At 43.4% G+C, this 24,161-nt stretch overlaps 1 protein-coding gene across 10 annotated transcripts in view; it reads right to left on the reverse strand.

Annotated features, from left to right (window-relative positions):
- Positions 1 to 24,161, reverse strand: part of FOXP1 (forkhead box P1) — a 586,392-nt gene that overhangs the window by 19,161 nt on the left and 543,070 nt on the right. For 9 of the 10 annotated variants that reach the window (XM_059940183.1, XM_059940174.1, XM_059940180.1 and 6 more), the window contains 5 exons: positions 24,088 to 24,161; positions 11,534 to 11,617; positions 1,391 to 1,592; positions 1,207 to 1,286; positions 501 to 602 (listed from right to left, as the gene is read on the reverse strand). The exon at positions 24,088 to 24,161 is cut by the window's right edge and continues 14 nt beyond it. In XM_059940183.1, the coding sequence (XP_059796166.1) occupies positions 501 to 602; positions 1,207 to 1,286; positions 1,391 to 1,592; positions 11,534 to 11,617; positions 24,088 to 24,161 (542 nt within the window). The remainder of the gene's footprint in view (positions 1 to 500; positions 603 to 1,206; positions 1,287 to 1,390; positions 1,593 to 11,533; positions 11,618 to 24,087) is intronic. The other variant, XM_059940177.1, reaches the window with a different exon arrangement.

Genomic DNA, 24,161 nt, shown 5'->3' on the forward strand with positions numbered 1-24,161 from the left:
ATATATATATTGGGTTCTTCTGTAATAACTCCAATATACCTTGCTAGTACTTGGAGTGCATAGGTTGTTAAGGAGCTTATATCCAACCAGTGAAAGTTAAGTGTATCTGATCAAGTGTATCTGATCATTTCTCCAGGTTCCTGATGGTTAAAAAAAAAAAAACAGTTATCTATGCATTCTCCGCAAACACTGGTGGTGGCTAAAGACCGAAAACCGTGAGGTCTGTGTACACAAGACAACTTCCTACACATTCCAACCAGAGAGATGATTTTACTCGTTGGTCCAGCCGAACATCTGATGCCAACATAATGGGAGTCTTCCATCCCAGCATTTTAACCCCAGTGGAATTATTTTCTCAATCCAGCATGCCTATAAATTAGACTCTTTGAATGTAGCAAAACAATATATACGTAACTTACAACACCTGCCTCTTACCGACAACAAACTCTCTCCTATAAATGCCAAGATCCAAGACTCAACAGGCCTGCAAGAAAGCTTACCTTCCATGTGGCAGCATTACGCCGGAAGTAAGCAAACATTCGTGTGAACCAGTTATAGATTTCATTTAGTGTTAGCTGCTTTTCTGGAGATTCGAGAATGGCCTGTGAAGCAAAAGCAACAGAGAAAGATAATTTATGACCAAATCAACAGAACCGTCATTATACAGTTTCTTGAAAACATAAAATAATCGTGATGCTGAGCTAAATCCTAAGGAAGGCTTCACGAAGTGATCTAAGATTAACGGTTGTGTTTACCAGTTCAATAGCAAAATTCAAAATGGAATTATCTAATTGTTTTGAGTTTTTATTTCTGTTTCCGTACAGAAATATTAATTTATTAGTCATTTATAAAGCAGAATCAAAGAGAAATGCAAAACATTTCACTAGCTGATTAAAGCTCAGTAATTATTTAGAGCTCCGATTAATTCTAGGGATCAGAGATTACTGTAGCTTGTGATAATTGACTTGCCATCTTTAAACAGGCTCATTTTCACTGTTGTGTGAAATGAATTTCCTAATAATCACATCGTATTGTAATACTTAATCAAAAGCAATTATGTTATATATTGCAGATTTCAAAAACCTTATAGAACAGGTTTTAGCATGCTTGCATACTAAACGGTTTTAAATCTACTGCATCAATATAATACTTCCATGTACACCTATACCTTCTGATATAATTTCACATACCGCATTATTTACTTACCTGCCTAATTAAAGATGCATATGTAAATGGTGGTCTAACTTCTGCGTTCTTATAAAATTCTTGGTTCTGCGCAATATCTGCTAAATAAGAATCATTGTCCTATTAATTATCACTTTTTACAAAGAGGCTGGTCGACAAGCATTGCTGATCACAATTCTCCCCGAGGCAAAAATGGAGCACCTACCTGAAGAGATGGGCACGTTGTATTTGTCTGAGTACCGCCTGCGGATGGGTCCCACCGTGTGCATGCTGGTGGTGGTGATGACGGAGGGGCCTTGGGTGACGGGAGTGATGGGGGCAGTGGGGGTCGTAGGAGTATGAGGTAAGCTCTGTGGAGAAGCCTCTGATGCAGACTTGGAGAGTGTGACACTTGATACCAGATTCAGCTGTGAGGAAAGGAACAGTTCTTAGAAGACCTTCAGAAAAAAAACAGAGCAACCAAGAAAGCATCTGCAATGCAGCAGGAATTATACAGGGGAGGCCTGGCTAGTTTTATGCCTCACAGTAGATTTTTATCATCAGCTGAAATAGGAGGCGAGTTCCCATGTAAAAACCATTCACTTTATTATTAAAATTGCTAGCATCCTGTCCTGTGATTCTTTTTTTCTAATTTATTTTTTTTATTGTAGTTGATTTACACAATGTTGTGTTAGTTTCAGGTGTACAGCAAAGTGATTCAGATACACACACACACACACACACACCTCTATCTCTCTCTATATATATACCCATATATTCCTTTTCGGATTTTTCCCCCATATAGGTTATTAAATAATATCTCTTACGATGTTCTCCTTTCCTGTTGTTGCTGAGACAGGTTTTTCCCAAAGACTGTTAAACAAATGTTTACAGACAGAAAAGGGGTTACCTAGCCTGGTGAGTTTGAGAAATTCTGGGTGGGTCAAGACATTTCTTTAATCACGACTTCGCACCCTACTATGCCTCGTAAACCTCGAACGGGGTGAGGGAGTCCTTATAGCCCCACGAACGCTGATGTTTCAGGAAACACCAGTTGGGATACATTGGTATCAACCTGAGCTCTTAGAACTTTCTGGAATGCGCTAGTACAAGCGAGAAACTGTTTTTACTTAATTTTAATAAAAAGGACAGTTGTACTAAAATAGCCACATATAGCCACTGGCTACACCACACTGGGATGGGCTAAGTCAACTCCAGGATGAAACTTCACGGATGGGAACTACTGCTGAGAGGTTTGGCCTGTGACTTGTATTGAAAAGAGTGGCACCGATCCAGTAAACATCCATTTAGTTCCATCAGTTGGCAGAGACTAATCTTTGAAAGCTTTCTGTGTCACCTTCATTAAACTCTATCCAATATAGGATTGGAATCATTTGTTTAAAAAGAATATGGCATAGGAGAGATCCTGGAACTGTAAAACATTTAAATTTTTTTCCTTCCAGTTTCAAATGCGTAGTAACAAAATGGAATAATCCAATGCTTCAAGTCCGGAAATACACACTAGTTATTTGCAGGAGCACAGAGGAAAATGAACGAGTCCTGTTTCGGTCCTTCCTTCCTTCCTTCTTTCTTTCTTTCTATCTGTTTCGCCTGCACTTTGAAGTGTTTCTCTTATTAATAACTGGAAACATGAGCCTGTCCCCCTTTCCAAAAACTCGTTGTTACTGAAATATTAAGTCTGGCTACACTGAAGAACTTGGTTGTTTTCAACAGAGTTCTTACAGTTTACCCAGAACTGCCCTCTGAGGAACTTGTAGCTGCCCCCAATCCAAGAAAGTTCGGCAAAGTAGCCTTACTTGGTATCACTATCTCAAACCAGATTGTGAATCACTTAACAAATTAAGTCTGGTTTACCACTGCAAAAGTCCTAAGTCCAAGACATTATTTGTGGAAAGTATTAAAAATGAGATTCCTCTGAGATCATAATCAAAGAACAGATTAAAAGAGAGTTCTAATTTGTTGGGAAGACTCAAACCTTACTCATACCCTAGTAATGAGAAATATCAAATATCGTTGAGAAAATATTAATGGAAAAACGTAAACATGGCACTGGAAACCGAACGCTGGGTTGCAAGCTTTTGGTTGGGCTTTCCTTTTTCTCCCTCCCTTGAAATGCTGACTCAGCCAACACCAGACCGCTGCCGCCGCACCCCGCCCCGCCCCACCCCGTCCACCACCAATCCCTACACCCCACGCTCCCCCATGCCTGATAAGAGCAAGCTGTGGAGATGGCACCACCCTTATGAATCCCCCAGCAAGCTGGGCAGATGCTGGGAGCTGCTTTTTTATTAGTCCTGGAAACTTGACTTAATGACACACATTTGCAAACTAAGTGCTAACGGTCTAGCGTAGCAGCCACGGGATGGAGCGGATCTGGGAAGGCTGGGGCTGACCTCCTCTTTGCCTTGGGCCTTCATCACTGACCAAGTACAGGAACAGCGTGTCTAAGCATCAGCCCAAGCAACGGGTCAAGGAAATTAGCGCACGAAAGGCTAATGCTCGTAAGTATACAGCTTTTAAAATTCAGATGCTCTTAGGCTTAAGAGTATCCAAATGCTCGGCAAAGTCATGGGTACCATTTGTAAAAACCACGTCGTAAACCCCCTGCCACCGCCTGGTCTCACTGAATTCTCATACCATCACGAATACTTGAGATGTTATTACTCACATTTCACAGATAAGCAAACAGAGGCTCACGGGAGATTAAATAACGTGCCCATATTCACAACCTGGACTCAAAATCAAATACACACTGGTGATTCTAGGCCCTCTGTATAATAGTCTCCTTACGCCCAGATAATGGGAATCATAAACACTATCCGGGTTCATTTTTCTGCATGCTCGTTTTTGGAAGGGACCTGGGGATTAGCTTTTATCCCTGCTTATAACTGGCATTCAATAAATCTTTCCGAGCAAACATACGGCAATGGGAACTGAAATGACAAAAGAAGGAACAGAACAGACAACTGCTGCCCTCGAAGGGCTTACCATCAAATGCAGACACTGATCAAAGGAAAACAGGCAGAGCAACCATAAAACAATTCCAAGAACTAACTCTGCTTCTGGGCTCTTCGGTTGAAAAACAGTACCCTCAACACCATGGCATTCTTTAAAAGGTAATGAAAATTATAATATAAATACAGTGTCCTGAGGAAATGTGCACGCTCCTTTCCAGTTCTGTGAGGAAGATCACCAGGTCCACTGGGTTCCAGTTAATTGCCAAAACCCCAAACTCGTGGAAACATTCAGCAAGTGCAGGCCCATCTCTTGGGAGCTCACCTACAAGCACAGACAAGCCCCACGATACGGGTACAAAGTCATCAAACATGAAAAGAATGTCATTCTTGCAGCCTTAATACTTGGACTGTTTCTACTGAAAAAGCAACAGTCGAGAAGAAAATCCCTCCCGGTTAGCACGATCCACGAAGAGATGCAGCTGAATTTTCTGGAGGCTCTGAAACACAGGTACCAAGTGGAAATCAACACCAAGCCAGAAGAGAGCAGAGAGGAGGTTTTTTTTTTTTTTTTTTTTACCAGGCTTGACAAATGACACCGTGATTCACACCCACTGCTGGGCTGTCTCTAATAAGCCACGGAGGAAGTAGCCAATCTCGGCTAATTACCAGATAAAAATGTATTGTAAGGACTCTAATTAGGAGACGCGGATGGAGGTGATCTAATGATTAAATGCTGCATTCGACTGACCCCACCATCAATGTGCAGTGGTGCAAGATGTCACTGGAATATTTTGTAGAAACAGTAATTTTATTTCGAGGAGGGGAGGCAGTAATATTTGTAATGATGGCTATGAGGTAAACTAATTAAAAGACAGTTCCTAGAGGAAGAGGGTGGCTGAGAGCAGCTGTGGCCATTCCAGAACCAAGTGCCAAGTCTCCACAGAGGAACTGCAGTCAAGTGGAAAATTTCTGCCTGACCTCTGGCCCCTGCTATTAATTTGCAGGAAAACTAATGACACATATACATATTCCCACAGAATTGTTCTAATTGCTAATTTGCCAGAGGAGCCCCGATTCCAAATTAAACACGACTGTAGCCTGAGAGGGAAGAAAGAACAAAAAGCTGTAAACTCCAAACACAGGATGCTTCGCCTGGTGAAATCATTTGAAGGCTGAACCAACAAGTTAATGAAATGTCAACCTTGTCAACTGCGATCGAAGTTTCTTAACTTTTAAACTCGGGCTGGATGATCACATGCTGGTCTCGAGGAGAAACCATCTTTGGGGAGGAAGGTCACGAGGGAGTGATACGATGGAGTAGGGGAAGGTTTCAAGACAGGCTCTGTGTTCAAACCAGACCTGCTCTTTTAATTAAGGTCTCTCTCTGAAAAAACGGGACCCCCTACGCCACCCCCCCACCACAAAGAAAAAAAATATTTACAGACTTAGAACGGAAGAGCAAACCGGGAACGGTGAGGGGTGTGCGGCAGTCTTGAAAGATTCACCTGAACTGTAAACTATTAAAGCTTAATAATATAATCATCAATTAGAAATGAAAGCATGTGTGCTTCGTGTTTCTGACTGTAGCTCAGGTTGGAAGAGAGAATTTTTTTCTTCCGGGGCCTGGAGCAGGAAGGGATGGGGACTGGGAGGGTTTCTTTTCCTATTTTTCAGATTGTGTTCATTTTCTATTTAAAAAGAAGTTGCTATGTTTAGAAAAGTTAGTAACTCTGATATTTTCTACATGGCAAGTTTCCATCATGTGATGATTTCGGCAAAGATAATCTCTTTGAAACGCCGGCCAAAAGCTTAAATTCTTATGTCACTTAAGATTGCCGTAGGGCTTTATTTTTTTTTTTTTTAGTTTCTGTGCACTCTCAACCGTCGGCTTTTCTCCCAGGTCAGTTCCAGGGGGGACTATCCTAGAAACCTTACCCATCCAAACAACTGGAGCCATATCAGCTGCGCGGTACGCTGGCGAGCCCCCTTTCCAAAGATTTATCTTTCGTTTTTAAATAGTAACCTCCTCTCTCTCTTTTAAAGACGGTGAGTCACTCCCATTTTTTTAAAAAATCAACAAACGGCTGAGGTAAACCCCAGACAGAAACAGACTTGTCGTAAGGATTCCCATAAGGACTCATCTGTATTTTTGTTTGTGCTCTTGCCTCGCTTCAAAACAGATGCTGAGAACAAAAGGCAAAACCTGAAACCCACACACCGAGGGACCCAGCTGCTTAGTATGGACTTTCGGGCTCACTCGTTTTTCTGCTGTTGGCTCGACTGGCCTGAGCAGGTGAATTCTAGACACGAATCCCTCGCGTTCAGAGATGGCCTTTTCTGAGGCTGGAGGGACGGGAAAGATGTTACCAGACCATGGCAGGGGGTCGGGGGGTGGCCTTGGGGAGAGCTTTCTCTGCCTGGTCCTGCTACTGCCTTAGATCTGGGCCCTGGCGTAGGGCAGTGACCAAGAAGGTGGTCGTCAGGATGAACCTCAGGGTGGGGGACTTCACGAGAAACAGTATATAAACATCCCTTGTGTGTGTGTGGTGCTTGTGAATCTCTCTTTATGACGGCATCAAATTATTTCCCCAACTCAACAGCTAGGCTGCAGCCAGCAGCCCACAAAATCAGCCACTTCGTTAAGAGTTAAAAGATCCCCCTTTTGCGGAGGTGGGGGCGGGGGGGAGGGAACACACAGACGGACACACACACACACACACACACTCTCACTCTCTCTCTCTCTCTCTCTCTCTCTGTTTTTATTAGTAGCTAAAAACTATTTCCAAACAGTCCTAATTGCTACCGTTGGAGGAAACGAGAATGCGTGCAAAGGAAAATCTAATACTGCCTTTCGCTTCAAATAGCCAAGTTCCTGTGTTTTATAACATGTTCATAAAGGAGATAGTGCCTACACTATAATTACTTGCCCACCAAATCTGAAGGAATGTGGTTTCTCCAGCGTTGGGAGCTGTTCTCCGGTGGGTAGGAATACCCTAAAGCAAAGCCTACCTCTTACGTTCTCAGGATTATAAAATATGACTTACGGTATTTTCCTGACCTTATGATAGTGAAAAAGTCTTTTTCAAAAATCCTTAACAACTTAATAAAGTATTATTACATACATGCTTCTTGGTTGTTGTTGTTATTGTTTTATCCTCTGACTGAGGCCTCCCTCCAAGGACAAGCATTCACCCCCAAGCAATCCATTTTGGTGTTTACCTTGAGAACATTAACTGGTACCGAGTTTGGAACAAAAGAGTATCATTCTCATTAGGACAGTTTACGATCGCCTGATTTTTCGCTTGTGCTTCTCTGAACACGGAAAAGAGACGAATCTTTTAAATCGCCAACATACAATACACGTGGCCATTCTGTACGTATGTCAAGCCCGCCTTTGCCCACTGTATGTCCCCCATTGCTAGATGTACAGCTCTGTTCTGGTAAACTTTTCCAAGCAGGGGCCAGCCTTAATAAAATTAAAAGCTTCCAAGTAAAATTATGACAAACGAAAAGCTTATTTTAGCCGCTGTTGGCCATTCCTTTCTTTCCTCCACTCTGATCTTCTTCACACACTTTCCCAGTTCTCTTCCTCAGAGACACACAGACACACGCACCTACTCTTAACCCGAGAAAAGAGTCACGAAACTCGCTTCTTTCCACTTCTCCCTATTCACCTTTTAGGTTTCACCTTAGATGTCACTTGTCCCAGAAGTCTTTCCTCAACCCCACCGTCTAGGGCAGCGGTCCACACACTCACTCACCCAGAGCACAGCTCATGCAGGGAGAGCCTGGGAGTGTGTCTTTGGTAGTTGGTCCCACGAGACCCCAAACACCTCGATGGCAGGGACGGTTCTGTCTGGTTTTACTACCCTATGTTTTCCTGTCACACGTCCAATAAATATTCGTTGACGCAATAATTCGATTTTAAATTCAGGAATTCTCTTCACAAAAACAGCGTGCGCTCCAGTTTGAGTCCTGGGTATAACTACGAAAGGAAAGGTTTTTATCGCTTTAAAAGATTTTCAAGCAAGCAGGCGGAGATGTTACCGGAGGCACCTGTGGAACAGGACCACCGTCAACCCCTATTCAGTTCCTCTATACGCTTTCCAGTGGGAGTCGATCTCAGACCCACGTCTAAAAACTTGGGATTCTCCCGAGATGAGCACAGCCTCTGATTAGCCAAATGGGAACAGGAGTTCCACAAGAGCGTCCAGCGAACACATCTACGGGCTGCTGTCAGAACAATCCAAGAAGGTTTTGGCAGTGAAATGGCAACTGGTTGGATGTCTGGACACAGCAAGTGACACTTACCACCCAAATGGCATTTAGTGAAAAGCAACCTTTACAGCAAAGCATTCTATCACTTAGTGACTAAGGATTTTAAAATAAACACCGAGTTCCTTTTTAAACAGAAATGGAAAAAAGAAAAAAAAAAAAAAAAAAAAAAAACACTTCACAAACTTCCTGGCAAGACTCTAACATGAGAGTCCCCAGCTAAGGTTAGATTTGAATCCCAGGGACTGCTTCCTTCAAATCAGAGAGTCTAGAACGATACGCTTCTGAACAGACACCGTGCGTTCTATTATTTCAGGTGGAATAAATCAATCACAGGCGAAAGGGAGTCTTTTTGCACCTTAGAACCGATCATCAGATAACTCTGTATCCCTAAAGTTGAAAGCATCAAGGGTTTGCTCTATGTCTGTCCACCCCTCCCCTTTTTTTGGGCAAAGAAGTAAAAATGTATGCAGAACACTACACGTCTACCTTTTATAATTAATTTCCCAATGCCTCACCTATACATATTTTAATAATTCCCGATTTATAAGATGGTATCTATAATAAAATTTTCTATTTTCCAATGAATGAAAAGAAGGCAGGTTCTCTCTGGCAACAGAGTGTCACACAATATCTGCTTGTCAGGCACCAATTTTTACTTCTTACATGTAAGTTAAAGGATAAGGAATTTATAATGCTGCCTGTGAAGGGAACCACTTTTCATACACAAATGTGATCTTTTTTTTTTTTTCCCCAAAGGGTAATACAACAGTCCATTTACATAAACTAATCCAAACAATCTATGTATTTGACAATGGCAAACCTCACACAGACGGCCTATTGTTGGTTTACATCTTGGAGTTCTTTATATTGGCTTGTAGCACTGCTCTAACTGTCAAAGGTTTGACTTGGACTCCAAATAAATGGTTATAGAAGTGCTGTGCAGCGATATTGGACTTCTTTGCAAAAGAAAACCTGCTGCGTATGAATTCAAAAGCTATTAATTTTTCAGTCAAAAATATTCGTGCCTATTTCTTTTAATAAAGAAATACTGTGCTGAGCTACTAAGAGATAATGTTGACTAGTGGTAGAGAATTTTCAATAGAGCAGTTAAAAATAAATTTAGTAGGAGGTCCCCTTCGAAGTTATAATTTTCTAGCATGTAAAACATTTTTTTAAATACTAATCAAGACAAACCTTCCTGCCCTGTGCATTTCCCCCAGGACTGCTTTTTCCTGTTTATTGGCTGCCTAACACGGGTCCTCATGGAGATTCCCAAGGGTCCCTTTTGTGGCCTACGGAGGCCTATGTATATGGCGCTCCCTGCCGGCATCCAGCGCCATGGCTCGCTGAGTGCTCCGTGGGGTTTTGCAATTCCTTTTCTGCCTTTATCCCTCCTCCTCCCAAGGAGCTTCAAGATCCCAAATGAGTATATTCCTAGAGTGCGGAGTCCAAACATTATTCTAGTTCTCATATTTAATATCTAACCTCATATCATTGTTTTTAATCCACGGAGGAAGGAGGAGATAATCTCATTCTCTCCCTTGTTGCTAGGTTTAGAGATGCAAACCCTTCAACCTGGGGAAAACCATTTCCCTAACCAGTGACAACCATCTGAAGACTTCCGGAGAGTTTCAAGTTCCCTATACCCGCTGGAGAACTCAGTGGAGTCATGCCAGGATCTTACCAATTTGCTTAGCTGGGTTCATCGTATTCCCAGGACCCTCCTTAAAAGAAGGGGTTGACAGGAATAGCACCGAGAGCACAGCTGACTACTGACTCCACGATACTGAATGGCCTCCCCCTGCCACCCTTTCTCTTGGGTAGCCTACACATTGGGTCCTACAGCCGTTTACTGCAAAATACATGGAAACCAAGGGCTCTTCCCTAGTAAAAATGGATGTGCAAAGTGTTTAATGATTTTATGTCCTATATCTCAGTAATGTGTTCTGTTTCAGACATTAATTTTGTCTGCCAACTGCATCTTGGCAGGCTACCATATTTGCTGGGTTAATAGTCTGACTCCGTTTTATTTCTATCACCATAAATCATACATGTATGGGTGTATGTTTGCTTTATTTATAGGAAAAAATCAGTCAAAACAGATAAACCAATACTTTGCCATTACGCCGCATCACTGCATATTGATTAAAATTGCTGGTACTAACTATAGATTGTCAACGCTCAATTAATTTTCACACAGTGACTCCAAGCAAAATCAAATAAAGGCAGTGTACCCTTAAATTTTACAAATCTTAAAAATCAAGAAGCAAAGCACTCTCTCCATTGTGAATAATCAGTTGAAGCTACTAGACTTTGAGAACTGTAAGTATACAAGAAACACAACTGTGAAAGCCATCAATTTGCAACAAGTAATGAGGCCCAAGACAGGATTTGGGGTTCAGCTACCACCCTTCCACTTTGATATTAACTGTCTGTGCTTGGTGACACTCTTGAAAGTCAAATAAAAGGGAACAAGGCAAGAAGTAAGAGATTCCTGAAAGTGAAATGTAATTTCAGGGTACCATGTTTGGTCTCCTCACCGCGAAGGAGTAATTTTCGCTTCAAACTCTTTAGCAACCGTTAGATGTTCTCCGTAATTATAGCCCCCGACTATTCCGACAGTGTGTTTCCTCTTTCTTTCCTTTCTTGAAGTTAGACTGGACTGGACTATCCCTCGCTCCTTTTCTCACACCCACTGCCTCTTGGCTAAACCATGCTGACATGCCTTTTTCCTCTGCTTTCCTGGTCTGGCTGTCTTCTCTCTGTGTTTCCACCATCGAGAAATCAGAAAGAGTGCTTTCTGTTCTGTTTTGTTTTTTCCCTTCTAGTGAGCTCTCGTAGTATGTTTTAGTGCCTTGGTGTAGCATCAATCATCTGTCCCAAAGAAGAGCTGATGGTGGGGCCTCGTGGCTAACTACTGTGCCTGAATCATCCCATATCTATCTCCCTAAATGCCCAGCATGCTGCCCTCTTCATGAAAGGTAATCAGAACCAGATGGAGCTTAAGTCTTCCACTACGCAAAGCTGCCAGACTAGGCGATCCTCCGTCCTTGGGGTAGGGAAGCGGAGAAGAAATACTGTAGGGTTCCCCGCGGGTGTCATTCAGGACTTACGGGCTGAGGGGCAGTTTTGGGTTCCGTAGACTTCACGTGCAGGTGGGTCATCATGGCTTGCAGGCGCTCTTTGTCTTTTGCAAGCTGGTAGGGAGAAAATGCTTTGTTATTCCTTTGAATGCAGATGCATTACTCCTTTAACATCCCAAACGATACACATTCCAAATTACACTATGGCCCCCTGGCACACGACAAAATGTGCATCACTGCTTAATCGTTTTGAAATCTATATGACCACTGCCAAACTCCGAGTAACTAGAGGTGTTAGTGTGCGATTTCTCCACACAAGATGCATGAGCCTTTAACTGGGAAGTCCTAGACCTGCTGGCACCAAGGAGTCCCATGTAACACAGACAGCTATGAGACAAAACCGTGAATCACGCCTATTAACCAACCTGATTCATGAGGAAGCCAAAGGAAAATAAGCTAGGGAGCTAAAAACTCGTAAATTCATCCGTTGGGGTTGTGGAGAAACTCCTAGACACACAGATACACTTACGCAAAATTAACTCCATCTTTCTTCACAGGTAGGCACAGGTGAAGACAGTACTGGCCAGCAACTTTGGCAAGGCAGGCAGAGAGCTACAAGGGCAGACGAGCCCCCATTTTCAAGCGAATGCAGAATAAGCTTACTCATTCACGGACTCAGTATGTGAGTACCTACTATGCGCTAGTCTCATCGTACCAAAACTTCAAGTCTCCTCATTCTATCAAACATTATCTTCTGAAGGCACATGAGTTTCTAATTGGATGTATGTAGTAGGCACTGAGATACTACTTATTACATGCTGCCTTCTTTATGCTTGCCTTGGACTCTTTCATACACAATGGTATCTCTGATAGTTCAAGATTGTTGAGCATAGGGGACATATGATAATTATATCTGTAAAAGAAGTGGGAAATGTATCCCCCTCAAAGGTACAGATATAGTTAAGAGAACAGCTGTAGAATTTTGGGGAAATGTAGAAGAGATTAATATGAGAGAGAGAGAGAGAGAGAGAGAGAGAGAGAGAGAGAGAGAGGGAGGGACAGAGGGAGGAGGGGAGGAAGAGGGAGAGATGGAAAAAAAAATCTGAATTCAGTACTTTTATAGACTATTTGTCCAAAATAATGCCTTAAAATTGGAGAGACACGCATTCCATCAATGGCACATAATTAACATTAAATCTTTTAAATAACAATTAATTTTTTAAGTCTAAAATTATCTGCTCCCCCCCCCCCCCAAATCAAGTAAGACTCACATTTTTAAAGCAAAGTGTGTTTTAAGGGAGGGGTATGTTTCAGGAATTGGGGCAAGGCAGAGAAAAGGGAAAGGGTACAAAAACAAGAAAGAAAAAGCTTTCGGCTTATCCTAACTGGATGACTCAGTCTCAAGCCATATCACATTTGATTTTTTTTTTTTTTTCTTTTTATTCCCTTGTGGTTCAGGGAGGAATAAATTAAGAAGAAAGAAAGAAAGAAAGAAAAAAAAAAAAGCCTTCCAGTGTTAGCATTTATCTTTCAACAAACAGGAAATGAAAATGATACCATATTAGGAGTCACTTTATGTTATTCACCCTCTGTTCTTTAGTCAGTTATTGAACAGCCAAACTAAAAGATGCTCTGAACACATAATGCTAAAGGAATTTAGTTTTCCGAAGTGGCTCAGTTAGAACAATTAAAATGTTAGCAATGGCATTTTTCTAGTTATTTGTTTTTTTATGTAAGCGGTTCTAAGTTTTTCGACGTTACAACTAAAACATTCTTAGATTAAGAAAAATGTTTTGTTTTAAAATTACTGTGGAACAGGAGGAATGGAGGCATATATGTCGTTCTTTTTAAAAACAAGAAGTAGTCTGTTGTACTGAACGTCACAAATTAAAGGGTGGGAGGTGATACTTACTGAAGAGTCTGATGAACATTAATCGTGACTTAATTTGGGGGTAAACACTGTTGATGGAGCAATTACAAAGACCAAGTAGAAGGAAATCCAAATTCCCAGCACCAGAAGAAACCATCACCTCTCTATTCCTTCCAAATGTCTACCAGGCTGACCTTTTACTGATCAAAGGTGGTAATACCACGTGGCAAACACATACCTAGACTTTGTACACCCAGCCACCTCCATAATCCTGGTGGTTTACTGCCACAGGGAATCTTTTCTTGTTTTTCCATGTGAATATTACTTAGAATTCATCGTCCATTTTGAGAATTATCTGGGTTCCTTATTTTGCCTCAACCTCAAGTCTACCATCCTAGTTCTGCTTTACTATAAAAGATGGTCAAGGTTACAGGAAGAGGCAAAAATCCAAGTTTTTGTTGCTGTTTATTAGTGTAAACTAGCATGTCCTATATATTCTTGGAAGGGTTTTGGATTTTTATCATCAATAACAGCTCTAACTCTTATCACAAACTTTTAACAATTGAAGGAAAAAATCCGACAAACTCACCTTTTGGGATTTTTTTATGCAAAATGGCTAAAAATTCACACCTAGTGAAACCACCTCCTCTGTCTCAAGTGCCTGTCTTGCATTTACAATACTCACTGGTGCTTCAAAAAGCCTGCAGATTCTTTAGCGCTTTTTATGCCATCATTCCATGAGCTCACCATCCCCATCAATTTTCACAGCATCCCTTCATTATTATAATATGGGAATACAAACATTTAATATTAGCAAATATATTCCAGCATTCCCTCTACTGAATCCCACGACAAGCAAAGAAAAGGATGGGAAATTCAGTCCGAAGGTCAACTAAAAATTCAGCTGACAAATTTACCCATCTTTTTATGTTGTGATATCAAGAGAGAATTACCCTCTCAAAGCTTTCCCGGTGGGTACAGGAGTACCACCTAGCATAAAAGGAATGACAACAGGCCACACATTAAGGGGAGCTGCTTGTGCAGTGTTTGTTTACATTAGCAGGCTTGTGCATCCATTCTGCTGAACGACAGCAGAGTCAAAAATGGGCTAAAAAGGACGTGGACCCAACAAGCAGACTTCGATGGATTCGAATCCGGGCTCTGCGACTCTGAGCACATTATGTAACCTTTTCAAGTATTTTGTTTCTCCTTCTAAATATGGAATAATAATCTCTGAACTTTGAAGAGTTGTTTTGAGGATTAAATAAATTCTTGCACATAACAAGCTTAGCATAGAGCCTAGCGCTTCGAGAATGCTCAAAAAAACCCTAATTCCTTCTCTCTCCCTTTTTTTTTTTTAATAGGAAAGTTAAATCAGTCAAGTCTATCTAGACTTCTACTGGCTGAGTATATGTTAGGAATCTGGATCAACATAACAGGGGTTCGATGGAGTCCGCAGGTGGGCTAACTGGGGAGAGAATTTTCATGTTTTAAAGAAGGGAACCAGAAGCGCAGGAAAGATAAGCCCATTTCTCATGGATTTATTTCCTTGCTTCTCACTGTATCTGTCCTTCGTCCTAGGCAAATGCTTTTTCTCCGCTCGGCTGATATAGGTCATCGCCTTTTCTATTACCCATGACCTCAAGTTAGGGTTTAGATAGTCCACACTGGGCAAGACTGTAACGGGGGTCTCGCTCCAGGCTTGCTGATAACTGCCGAAGGCTAGGGGCCCCGTGCACCACCTTCAAAGATAAAAACTAAGGAGATCACGTTCATTCTTTTAGCAGAGAAAAGGGAACATGGTTTGGGGTTCACTGAACACAATCATTTTCTACACTGTCAGGAGGACTAATCATTTTAAGCCCAATTTGGCGGTTCTCACTTGTGAGAAAAGAAGTCTTGAAATAAGCGAAGGATTTGGGATGTGGGGAAAAATGCTGGAAGTACTGAGGATGGCGAGAAGAAGGGGCCAGGCCACTCATTCAAGTTCACAGAAGCCCAGACTGCTGTGGCTATTTCAAGTCTTCTGGCCCTCATGTCGTGTTTTACAGCTGGGGAAACTGAGGCTCACGGGGAGAATTTAACCCGAGGTCGTGGAGCTGGGAAGGCGCAACGCTAAGACTAGAATCCCGGCGACAGGATGCTTGGTCTGACCTTCCTACACCGCTGTGATCCCAGACATCACCTGGGACACTGCCTGGGGACCCAGATCTCCGCCTCTCTCCCTGCCTCCATGCTGCCCTCCGTAGGCAGAACCTCGGGCGGTGGGGGCGGGGTGGAATGTGCACTGTTGCCCAGGTTACGGGGAGGCGAGTCCAGATTAGTCCAGTGACGATCCCCAGATTCACAGGGGTCTGACCTAATCTTGCTGAGCCCAATCCTCCAGGGGACAGACGAGGGAATAGGTGCTTCTAAGAAAGACCCCAAGGGTCCAAGTCTAACGAGGCACGTTGGGGAGACACCACTCTCTTCCATGGACTAAGCGTGCTGTACAGGGGGGCGGTCTAGATTTCCTCAGCAGCTTTGCATACAGTGACGGTCCCAACAGAACTGACGGAGGAAGAATGGATCTTGTTACCTGGGGTCTCTTAAGGGCGTACGATCCAAAGGAGAAAAACAAGCCAAAAAAAAAAAAAAAAAAAACCGCAAATGGAAGGAGGAGAAACGAAATTCTTCTAACCAAACTGAGTATTTACCAAATAGCTATTTACCAGCCACTCTCTCTAACTGTGGTCATTCACAGGCCTTCACAGCTCGGCCTCGAAGGCCAACTCCAGCTCTCAGGGGGTAGGCAACCTATGGCTCATTTCACCCCAATCGAAGAATTTCCCGACTTTTATTGTATTCTGTCACCATCTTAACATTCCTCACATGTTATTATTAAAGACTCTCTTGACATTTCAAGCAGACGCACACTGATACTCTGTCATAGTCTAGGAATTCTAATGCTCCTGGAGTAAAGCAGGATTTTAGATTATGAAAAAGCAGCGTCTTGGTTTTCCAAGGGGGGATGTGAGAGCGAGACATGCAGAGACCCTGTGTCTCTTGGCCCCTGGCACGGAGCAGTGGCAACATGAAGCTATGATGCTATTAGGACTTCTCCTTCCCCAGCACCTCTGAGCTTATTCAGAGAGAGTCACGAGGCTCTAGGAGGCCACCGCTGTGAGGAACTGTCCTGAGAGCTGCTTTGAATGGGGTGAGAAAGGTCCAAGGGGGGACCCGTGACCGATAATATATTTGCGAAAGTCCAGGAAGTTGAGGTGATTACAAACAGCCCCGCTGATGGTAGAGGAATCACAAGTGAAGTCCCCAGAGTCACTGATCTGTGTTAGGCTTACTCTCTCCCTCCGCTATTTGCAACTTGTGCACTTTTCTTTCCGCTGACATTTTCTTAGAGCTTACAGTTCCTGGGGTAGATGGATTTGGAAAACTTCAGAATGAGCCCGGTGTCGCTGAGCTCCAGCCCTGGCCCCGCTGCCATGGACTGCTGGGGAGAAAGCTCCTCGAGGCAGAGGACAGCGTGGCCTCACCAGCCAAGCTTCAAAACCCTCAGTCTGTAAGGCCTGGGTGTGTGCAGAGAACCTCATGGGGTATAGCAGACCAAAACTTGCCACCCCAGAATGTCTCTCCGGCATGCGGATTATTTCGAGCTGAAAAGACTCAAGGCCCAAAAGACTCAGACACGTTGACCTTCCCCCCAACTGCCTAAAAGAATTCAGAGGGCCTATCGGAACAGAGTCACCACCAGCGGGATCTGCAAAGAATATGGGCTAGGAGGTTGGGGGTGGGAAACTCGGCAGGGCCCAGAGATGAGAGTCCGCTCTGTGTCCCACTGTCTCCGCGTGGTCCCACAAACATTTATTTACCAAACATTTACTTTTCCATCTCCCTGTGAGGTGCCTTCCTCCCCTCTGAAGTCCCAAACCCCTACCCCCAACACCCTCTTTTGTCTTTAGCTGAAGATGCTATTTATGGTGAGGGTTCTGGCCATTTTGATAAGTGACTCAGTTTTCCTGGGTCACTCCCGTGTATACAACGTTGCTAGACTTTTGTTTGATTTTCTCCTGTTACTCTGTCTTCATGTCAACTGAACTCTGAGACCAGCCAGAAGAACCTAGACGGGTAGAGGAAAATTTGTTCCTCCCTAACAGGGCCATGACGACCCCTGGGTAAAAAGCCATACAGCAGCACTGAGCAAGCAAAGGAAGATGGGTTACAAAGGCTGGGCTACAATCCTAGGGCCTGCCCATCATTTGCCATTAGCTTTGGACAAGTTCATCAGATCTTCTATACCTCAGTTTCCTCTTTTGGAAGCGGGGAGGGCACCAATTACTTCTCTGACTCTCAGAGGGCAATCACTGTTAAGATCACCATCCGTTTTGTAACACCTTCTCAAAGAGCAAGAAGAAATACTACATTAAACATGCTCATTTGAATCATGTATGAGACACAGACTGATTTCCAAAGGTTAGATTCGCCCTTTGAAACATGACTCTTGGGAATGGAGGAAACAGGGTAGAATCTACTCACAGAGGGGTTGTGAGGATTCAGTGAAATTAAGGGTAAAATACAGTAGGAGCTCGATAAATATCCTTTCAAATGGTTTCCGAGCTCCTTTATGAAACAGTTACAAGCAGAATATGGGCAATCCACAGATCTCTTCTACAACCGATGGATTCCAATGGATTGTGAGGGTAACCAACTCATCCCAGCTTGCCCAGGACTCTCCTGGTTCTGAAACTGAAAGTCCCAAGCCCCAGGAATCCCTGAGTCCCAGGTAAGCGAACTGCAATGGCTGGTCACCATCCCATCCTGGTGAACAGAGAGATGAATTTTAAAAAGAACACAATATTCTTCCACTTTCCTTCTCCCTCTCCTACAACCTAGGCATATTCTCAAGAGGCTCCCTTGGACTGGAATGTCCTTGCCAGGAGCTCTTTTCCCTGACACCTCCACATTACAGGAAGGAAGAAACTGCCTTACTTATCTATATCCAGGGCTTGGAATACACTAGGTGCTTGATGAACAGCGACTGAATGGAATCAAATGACTCATGAATAGAAGGTCTGCACCCCTCCACCCGCACTCCCTGCCCGGGGCCAGGCAGTTCATCCCCACGGAGTGGGTGGCTTCTTTTCCCTTTGGCTGCTTTCAATATCCACTGTAAAGGGTCTTGAGGCTGAGGGGCTGTAGGGAGCCTGTCCTGAGCCGTGTCCCCTGACACATGCTGCGCCCTGGACATGATACGCAGGCCGAACCCCCCAGGCTCCTCTTTTCTTTCCTTCAAAGTCCATCTTCGTACACCAAAGAGGTTAAGGACTGAGTAAGGTCACACAACAGATTAAAAAGAATAAATACGGCCAGAAAACTGTATCTATACCACGAACGTCTTTCCAAGACAGGCAAGTCCATCAGAAGACTGTTTTTGCTTGTCGTCTGTTAAACTGGATGCTTTTCCCTTTTTCCAAAATGGAATTCTGACCCAGCCACCGAGATACCTTATCCCCAGCTTGATGGCTGAGCATCTCCCGTTGGAGTGAACCCACATAACTGTATGAGTATGGGTTTAAATCTGGGGGACAGTAGGTGCTCAACTCTCACGGAAGCTTCAGGTGCTTCCTTACAACCCTGGCCATGGCACTGGGGGGATGGGGGGGGCGACCCTGACTCTCAATACGTCCCCACTCCCTGTGTCTCTGCCCCTCCGTCCTGTGGGGAGGGAGCCTTACACTCATGACCGATGTAAGACCGTGCACACCGACGGCAGGGATTTCCCCTCCACTTCTGACTCATTTCCATGACTATCTATCATCCAGAAGACTCCTGTCAACAGAGAACATCTAACGGGTGGAATCTTAGAATACATCCCCTGACCTCAAAAAGGACATTCCCTGTCCTCGACCCAAATGATTTCTTTGGTGTCCGTCTGTCTTCATGTTAGGTGCCTACGTGCACGGTGTAGAATCTCCCGTAACTTCTCGGCTTGCTGGTAATAGTTGGGGCTAATCCCCATCCAGTCCATCGACAAATGTCAAAAAATTACAACTGCCTTTGTCATAATGAAATATAGTTAGAAACATTCCAAAGGGCTTCAAATGCCCACTAAGATGTCTTTTTGACCACCGTCCCCCCGCCCGGCCTTCTCTCTCAGTGAGACCAGTAACAGGGTGTAACATGAGAACTGAATTAACCAACCTTCCTCTGTCAACAAGCTCTACATAAGGAGTCCACTGCTAAGAAAACATGCATTATGTATTTTGATACCTTCCAACAAAAATAAAAACAAGACAGATGCATCTCACACCCCGTGCTGCATAGATAGGTCTAAGCCAGACTCCATAACCCATCGTCTTGATTTCTGCCTGGTCGCTTGAACTCTGCCACGAGAATCTTAAAGGCTTTTCCTTTCGGTTCGAGTGCAGTGTTGTACACAGAGCACCGTAAAGGGAAACATGGCCAACCCCACTATCCTCCAAGGGGAACAATGGCGATTTTTAAAAAATTGCATAAAATTCTTTAGGGAGGTTTGACTGTCGGTAAGAAACGCAAGGGCCTCCTCCTGTTTGGGGTCAGAGTTGAGGTGTCTGGGGTTTCGATCTGGGGGCTGGCAAGAGACACGGGACAGCACTCCAGCGGTTTTCCCTGGCTTTGGTCACGTCTGGGACTGACTCTGTCCTCCCGAATTCTCCAGTGGAATCCTTTCACAATGATTCTCCAGAGTAGACATAATGAGCCTCTGTTGATCTCTACTGTAAGATCCAATTTGAGCTTAGTGGGTTTGTTTTTACAATGGGGGCGCACGTGTGACCTCTCTCCCAGACGTGAACACCAGAGGCCTCAGGACCGCTCTGCAGAGAGAGTCTGGGTGGTGGTGGTCTCATCCTACTCTAACAGTGATCACCCTTTGGGAACACGCTCAGGCCTTGATTGCTCTTTCCTGTAGTGCTAAGTGGCACAAATGGTTTTCACATTCGAGTTAATAAATGGTAATTGTGTAACAGACTTTGAGATACTTGGAGGTTCAGGTATTTCCTGGACCGGGAAATGCCTTCTTTAAGGGAAACAGAAGTAGCCCTTGGCTCAGTCATATACAGGGCATGCCCCATATATCAGTCTGCTGTTGGGAGAACCGAGAGGTGACGGTGGGTGATGCCAACGGGAAACGAGATAGAAAGGCTGCTGAGACACAAGAACACCCTTTCCACGTAGCCTAGCTGCTGCACGGACCTGGCTTCCCCAGTACCTCGGGTTCTCTGGGCACAAGGATGATTAGTTAAGTCAATTAAAAAGTACACTTCCAGACATGGGTGCGTGAAATGGCAAATGGAAATACAAACATCAGAGAAACAGGAAGCCTCAAATGGGTCTGGCTGTGAGTAGAACTGTACTTTGCCCCAAACTCTCCCAAACAGACCAGGTCTGCCACCCAAAGAGTCTCCATCTAATCCTTGATAAGGGCATCGGGCACAGAAAACTGCTGACATTTTCTTGTGCATTTCATCTGATTAAATAACTAATGGGTAAAACCCGTTTGGGTTTGGCCCTTATCTAGCACTGAAAGTCTCCTTGGAGCACGCTTCTGATGTTTTCAAGAACGCATTAGTGTCAGCGAACACTACCCGATGAATGAACAGCGCCACAGCGCCACTGGAGAGCTATTTATTTATAGTCTTTTTTTTTTTTTCTAGAGTATAAGAACCAGGAGGGCAGCCCTATCCATTTCACTCACTCTGATACTCCTTAGTGGCTCCAACAAGGCTCTTGCCATGTTACAGGCTCCGGGTAATGTTTGCTAAATGCACGAGTAGGCAAATGGATGGATGAATGAATATCCCTCAGCCAGCTCTCCACGACCCCCCCCTATCGGCAAGTATAATAACTGCAGGTGAAGCTGCCCTTGGGGGAACCTGACCAATATGGTGACTAGACGGGTTTTATATACCAAGGCAAAGAAGGATGAAATAAGAAGGGGCGAGCCAACCTTTAGGGAGCCAGGAACCTAAGGGAACAAGTTGCTAATAATGTGATGCAAATTGTTTTCTTCTGCTCCTCTAGATCAGGAATTGCTTGGGAAACTTCTTCTGCAAGGGCCAGCCAGATAGTAAATATTTTCAGCTTTGCAGACCATAGAGGCGCTGTTGGAATTACTCAACTTTTCTGTTGTAGAGCACAGGCAGTCACGGATAATGCGTAAATCAATGGGCATGGCCGTGTTCCAATACAACCTTATACGTGGATGCTGAACTTCGAGTTTCATATAATTTATTCTTCCTTTGATTCTTACCTCCCCTACCCCAACTATTCAGAGTGTAAAAACCTTTCTCAGCTCATGGGATTCGGCCCAGGGTCCGTAGTTTTCCAACCCCTGCTCTCGACAAGCACTGTGTCATCGTTGCAGCAACTCTCTCAAGCTAGGAAGACACTGAACTCTTGAGAATCAGCCCTGCCTTCTTCCATTAAAGCAAACTCGCTAGCAAAAATGTTATAAGGAACATGACCGGTTAACTACCACATAGTGACTTCTGGCCAGGTGATCATCTTTGATTCCAATCAAAAGTTGAAAAACCTGCCTTGGGTTTGATGTAGGACTGGAGGATGAAGGGAAATCTATGACTCCATGAAATCCACAAATAATCCAAGAGTCATCATATCGGTCTGTACCACTCCCAGGCCACATGTGCCGAAACTCAACATGAAAGCTGCCAGGAGATAACCACCTGACTTACTGATCATCTAACTCCTTTCCTTCTCCCACCCGCTTCCTGTGGAGAGTGAGGAATAGTGAATAAAATAGATAGTCAGTTCCTGAGTAGTTAACAGTGGCCCCGCACTCAGATTTGCAGTCTGGAACGCCAACCTCGGTGAACCATTACCTCTGGTAAACCGTTTATTCTAGCTGATCATTAAAAATTTAATTTTATCAATTAGATACATAAATGCAGGAACTTGGATCACTTTATAAACACCACCACTGAGACATATAAATCCAGGTTGCCATAGCCATGGAGTTTGTTTTGTTCAGCCCAATTCTTTAAGGGCTTCCTCCTATGCTTCAACCACCAGTGAACTCTGGGGGTGAGATAAATATACTCCTTCTTTCCTTCCCAAAAAACGTGCTAAATTTAAACACGTTTCCAAAGACTTATGTTAAGAATTCGGGGATTTTACGATGCGCCCTTTGCCTGTATAAATATCCCACTGTCCTAATAAGTTCATATCTGTAGTCTGAATGGAAAAATATTAACTACTTAAAGAAAATAACTTTTGAGACATTCTGACTAAAACTAAAATGTGATTTGTCATATAAGATGATAACTAATTAAAAAAAAAAATCCTTTCTATCCTGAAAGTCAAAACAAAAAGTTTAAGTGTGTTTTGGCTGATTTTTCTCTGCAACTATTTGAAGCTGTAAATGACTTAACTCAGTAAAATTCCAAATGTAATTATCTTCTGTACTTAGCCTAGGGCTCTCCATATATCTCGGCATTGCTGTCTTGCATACAAAATAGGCTTTTCGATGGCTGGTAACAATATAATGTACAACATTGTTTTAATTTCCCCGAGTCGGCTAACCTCTTGCCTACACTGAACCAGCCAGAGGAAGAAGCCACAGTGAGTCATCAAGCACTCAAAAGCATTTTGGAACTCGGCTGCATAAATGGGGTTTGTGGGGTCAGCCTTTTGCAATTGTACATTTTAATAATCTCCATTTCTGACCCAATTTTTACTTTTAGAAATGAATTTTCTATTAATTACACCAAGGAGGGAATTACCGTTAAAATATGGTGGGGTTCATCAACAAGTTACATCAGGAAGTAGAACCCACACTTAAAATGCCCCTCACCCAAATGTGATCCACAGGAACATTTGCAGAAGTTAATTTTCTGTAGTCATAAAGTACATTCCTCATGGCCCAGTGAATTTCCAAATACAAGATTCTCTCTCTCTCTCTCTCTCCCCGCCCCTCTCTTTCTCTCTCTCTCTCTCTATACACACACACACACACACACATATATCTATATATATCTGATATCTACATGATATATATTATATGTACCTAATATGTGTTTATATGTATGTGTGGGTGTAAGTGTACATATTTAAAATTTGTGCAGTGAACTCTCAATTGTTCTCAGTGATGGAGAGAAAAAGGGGACAATGAAAAATTAGGCATCAATCCACATACAGTTTCTATTTTAACTTTGGAGAACAGCCTTGCATGTGTGCTGGCTCGCTCAGTCTTGCCCACACACTCACGTGCTCGCTCTCTTTCTCTCTCTCCATTCATTCACTCCCCATCTCTCTCCCCAGCTCGTCTTCCTAACTTCGGGTTAATAATATTAGCAACGGAGAGGGCTTAGACCAACAACAGATAACCGGAAAAGTTAAAAGGAGAAGAGAGAAGGGAGGTAAAGCGAGAGAGAGAGAGATGGAAGAGCTAAAAAGCAGAGGCTGAGGGTTGGCGGCATATACAGGGATGCACAGAGCTTTGAAATGTCTGAGCGGCAGTGCCCAAGAAGGAACTGAAGCTGAACCTTCCCAAAGAGAAAAGTAAATAAAATACAGTAAAATAAAATAAGATAAAAGAAAGGACAACAACAGGTTTTGAAACCTTCCATTCAATAATGAGTACACAGGAACTCATTCCAGAACACTACAGAAATTTGGAAGTGGAGGAATACTGAGGTAATATCAAAAATAAATGTGGTTTTACCTGTAGCTCTAACTGCTGTACAACCTGCATTTGTACTCTACATTGGGCTGTACTTCTATCGTCCAGCGCATGCT

Source organism: Balaenoptera ricei, chromosome 11, assembly GCF_028023285.1.
Source record: "Balaenoptera ricei isolate mBalRic1 chromosome 11, mBalRic1.hap2, whole genome shotgun sequence".
In the NCBI taxonomy this organism is placed as follows: domain Eukaryota; kingdom Metazoa; phylum Chordata; class Mammalia; order Artiodactyla; family Balaenopteridae; genus Balaenoptera; species Balaenoptera ricei.